The following is a 4,398-nucleotide window of genomic DNA, read 5'->3' as shown; positions in this document are numbered from 1 at the left end:
GCGCTATATAAATACAGCACATTTACAAGTGTTTTTAACTCCAGTAGAAGAACTAATCTGCGTTTTAACTACACACGGCCAAACCGCATATCTCATCAACATTTTAGTATACTGGGTATGCATGTGCCAGGCTAAGCCGCTCGTTGCTGGTAGTTTCCATGGTAACATCAGTAGCTTAGTCTCAGCGACCGAGACGTCATGACCCAATCAGGCGGTGAAACGTTGGCGTCAGTGTCGGTGTTGCCATAGATCTTCGTTTTACGGCCGTTGAGACTGGAACACAACCCCGCAGACTCCAACCCAAAACGGGGTCAGAAGTGTTTTCTAATGCCTCCAGTTAGGGGGCTCTGATACGCCAGAGCAGGGGGAATGCGAGGTGTAAACGTAGTGGAAGATATTCTTTTTCAAACCAAAACGTAGCGATGTAAATGTAGCCTCAGTCCTCGACCCGCGGCCCTTTGCTTCATGTTTCCCCCCCCCTCTTTCTCCCACTATTCTTTATCTGTCCGAACAAATAAAGGCTAAAAAATGTGTGCACAGTGCAGCGTCTGACCCAGATTGGGACCAAGACTTTTTTTAGAGTCATTGCGCAATGTGCTTGTATGGTTATTACTACATTTTTACTACAGTTTCTGATATAAATCATAACGTTTGCTGTTTTCTTTTACCCATGCTCATACTACTCAAGTCTTTGACTCGGGTATCGTATCACAGTTTCAGACTCAAGGTTCTGTGTATAAAACGCTCATTAGGATGTTCGTAGCCGCACTGAGACGTCTTTGAATGTAGTAGGAAAGTTGAATATAAACTGTGACAAACATCCTCCAGGTTTCCACGTGTCAAGCCACGGCGGCGACGGCCAGGAGAGATGGGCAGGGAGGAGGCTACTGCAGGAAATGGACAACAGCAGCCTGGAGGAAATGGAGAGTGAAGAATCTAAGAACTGCACGACTCCAGGTAAGACGGAGACAGGATGAAAGAAAGAGGACACCCAAGTGTTCTTCCCCCCCTCCCTCCTTCTCTCTGCCTCCCTCCAGAACAAAAAGAGGGAGGTGGGGGGATAAAAGGAGCAAGAAAGTGAAAAACAAATGATTGGCCCAAGTGTTCTGTCTTTCTACCCTCTCTAGTCCCCCTATTTTCTCTACCTGATGTGGGGTAACCCAGATTGTGAGGTCAGATGATTTCCCATGAGCACCGGCTTCAGCAGGCAGTGACATTCTGGCTGCCTCAGCGGGTATTTTTTTGCACTTGGTCTCACTGTTTTTTTCCCTTTTTTGGGGGGGGGGGGGATCCTGCAGATATCCTTCTCACTTCCTCCACCTAAGCTTTCCCTCTCTGTCTTGCACCGTCTCTTTTTCCTCTCCATTCCTTTCCTCTGTTCCATCGCGTCCACCCCCCCCCCCACCCGACCAAATCTCAGAAAGAAAAATCTCTGTTTCCATGGCAACCTTTTTTATCTTATCGTCAACCGGCAACTTCTCGTCGAGGTGCTCAAGGATAGCGTGAGGATGCTTGGAGGCATTTTGGGCGTCTTCTTCTTTGTAAAGTTAAAAGAAATCCTTCAGTCACGTTAGAAGCATTGAAACAGGCCACATACAGGGGACTTTATTAAATGAAATGAAATGCTTTTACGTCATTTAAAAGCCTGTCTTGTCATATAATCCAGCCAGTTTCTCATTGGATCTAGGGCTGCCCGATATGAGGACAATATCTTATTGTGATTATTTTGACTGATATTGGAGGGAATGTTTCACATTTTCATGGAAGAATATTAAAATAAAAATAATTATACTGTGAGTTGTGCAATGATCTGTACCAAACAAAGTTCTTTTCTGTGGGATAGGGTTTGTAGGCCGGGAAATCTCTGCAACACCACAATACCTAATTCAGAATGGTTTGTCACATATTGCAATTTTGATAAAATTGCGATTAATTGTGCAGCATTGGATCAGCCCTGATGCATGCATGGACTCCATGCACTCCACCATTACCCATATCTGTTGCTATTTCTAGAACTAAGAGATGGAATGTTATAATGATTGGGTATAAGATAGGGTGGAGAGCGGTGGCTTCACTGCAGGTTTGTCCTTTTTACCTTGAGCGCGAGCCGATCGGCCTCTCCGTCACTGGCAGGGGCCACATCTCTTCTGAGCTCTTTGGGCAAAATGGCTGTCATCAATCTTTCTGTCCTCTCCCAAGGTTGGCTCTGTCATCTATAAAGGGATCCGCAGTCAAAGTTCAACTTATTCTCGTATCCTGCTTATTATACAGTAGATGCCCTCGTCTCCTCTGAGGCTAAATTTAACGCTCATACCCTGATGTCGTTAGCTCCTGCAACCCTCTTGAGAACGGCAAGGTTTTTGCTGCAGGAAAAACTGATTTTCTGCATGTGTTGACTGCTCTGATGATGTGCTCCTCTCCCTGGTATGTGACACACATTATACCCTTGTTGGACTTAGGGAGTTTTTCTTCATTTGCCCTTGAGAGGGAAGAATCTGCGTGTTTTAAAAAGGATGGTGGATGTGTCAATGTCCAAAACATGTTAAAATGTGAGAGAAAAGTAAATAATTCTACCACAACTTACTAGAATCTTAGTTTGAAAGGACTGAAAGTTGACTTGGTTTGGACCGGCCCAGTATCCAGAGGAACAACATTCATTCTAGTCTCGCATTGCCGCTGCGGAGGAGGGTCTGGCTCTGTGGTAGAGAGGTTTCCTGCCAAGTGGAAGGTTGGTGGTTCAATCCCTGGCCCTGCAATAACATGTCGAAGTGTCTTTGGGCAAGACAATGAACCCCAAGGTTGCCCTCGATGCTGCCATTGGAGTGTAAATGTGTGTGAGTATGTATCTGATGAGCAGGCACTTGGCCACTGTGTGTGAATGGTTCCTGTACTATGTAAAAGTAGTTTGAGTAGTTGTTAAGACTAGAAAAGCGCTATATAAATACAGCCCATTTACATTTAGTCCACACAGCAGTCCGTGATAGGAGAAAAACGTGCTCTGGTTTATAGGCATTTTTTTAAACCAATCACAATCGTTTTGGGCGGTGCTAAGCGCCTCTGCAAAATAGCCTTATTTTCTGCCTTGGTACATAAAAGCATGCAGAGGTGTAATATATCCAACATTCACGCGGGAGACCGTAGTTTACGTCCTGTCGCAGACCTGCTCTTGAGGTTTACTCTCATTTTGTTTTTGCAACCATAACTAAGATCTTTCCCTAACCTTAAAGAGGAAGTGAATTTACACATCAGAGTGTGTTTACAGGTGCTGTGGAGTAAAGTTTGTATACAGCGTTTTAAAGCCTCCAGAGGGAGCTGCTCTAAATCCAGTCATTTCATGTGATGTTACTTGAGTCAGCATTAAGAGTTTTAAAAAATAAATAAATCTGGAGGTCTGGAGTTTTTCCATTTCTGTCAATTGGCTAATCAACCTTGACTAAATATTAGCGTGATCTATTGTGTGTGTGTGTGTGTGTGTGTGTGTGTGTGTGTGTGTGTGATATCATGTGTAAGCTAGCTCAAGCTTTTTGTGGTTAAATGATATGAGGAAAATATCTAATTTTAGAGATTATTTTGAGTGATATTGCGAATGCGAGATGATTCACGGTATTGGAAGGAATGCTCATTTTTGTATTATGTTAATTTTCATTGAAAAATATATATTTTTTAAAGATTATAGTGTAGAGGATCTATCCGATTTGATAGTTTGACACATATTTTGCCTTTTAATTATATTGCACCCAGCCTGCGATTTTGATATTGCACTAGTCCATATTGCCTTTTTGATAAAATTGCAATTAATTGTGCGGCTCTAATTTGTGCAAAACCAGATTGCGTGCGTGTGTTTCCACAGCTTGCCAGCACCAGAGTAGAGCACAAGCCTGGCTGATGAGGAAGTATCCCAACACGAGCCCTGTGCTCTGGTAGGGTGCAGCACGGCTGAGGCACTCGCTGATTGTTGCCTGGAATTAGAGAATTAAGTGCTTGAAAGATGAGGGAGTGAGACAGTCGGAAAGCAGAGAGGGAGAGAGAAAGGCCCTCATTTGCTAATTTCCCCCCTCCAAGCCACACATGAAACAAGCCATCATTACAGCTCCCTCCCTGATTTTAATTGTGAGGGGCCCCGCTGCTTCTATGGATTTCTTGTTTATTCCCCCTCCCACCCCCTCTCTATCCCTCTATCATTTCTCACTCAGGGGAAAAGAGAGGAAGCACAAGCACCGGCTTGTAGTAATAGTTGAGGTTGGTTACATCTTAACTTTCAGGCATTAGTTTTCCCTTGAGGTTTACACATTGCTAAAAAAATGTTGAAGAGAGTTTTCTGGCCGGAAAATGGATGGTGAGTTCACATGCTGTGTGCGAGTGCGTGTGTGTGCATGTGTGTGTGTGTGTGTGTGTGTG

The 4,398-nt window shown here is 44.0% G+C and overlaps 1 protein-coding gene across 1 annotated transcript in view; it reads left to right on the top strand.

Moving 5' to 3' along the window:
- The window catches only part of LOC116696413 (sodium/potassium/calcium exchanger 3), an 82,170-nt gene that overhangs the window by 6,353 nt on the left and 71,419 nt on the right, over nt 1-4,398 (top strand). The window contains exon 2 of the mRNA XM_032527409.1: nt 829-957. Coding sequence (XP_032383300.1) covers nt 829-957 — 129 coding nt within the window. The remainder of the gene's footprint in view (nt 1-828; nt 958-4,398) is intronic.

The sequence above is a fragment of the Etheostoma spectabile genome, chromosome 2 (assembly GCF_008692095.1).
Source record: "Etheostoma spectabile isolate EspeVRDwgs_2016 chromosome 2, UIUC_Espe_1.0, whole genome shotgun sequence".
In the NCBI taxonomy this organism is placed as follows: domain Eukaryota; kingdom Metazoa; phylum Chordata; class Actinopteri; order Perciformes; family Percidae; genus Etheostoma; species Etheostoma spectabile.
Note: the sequence above shows the minus strand (reverse complement) of the source record. Positions and strands in the feature narration are given on the sequence as shown.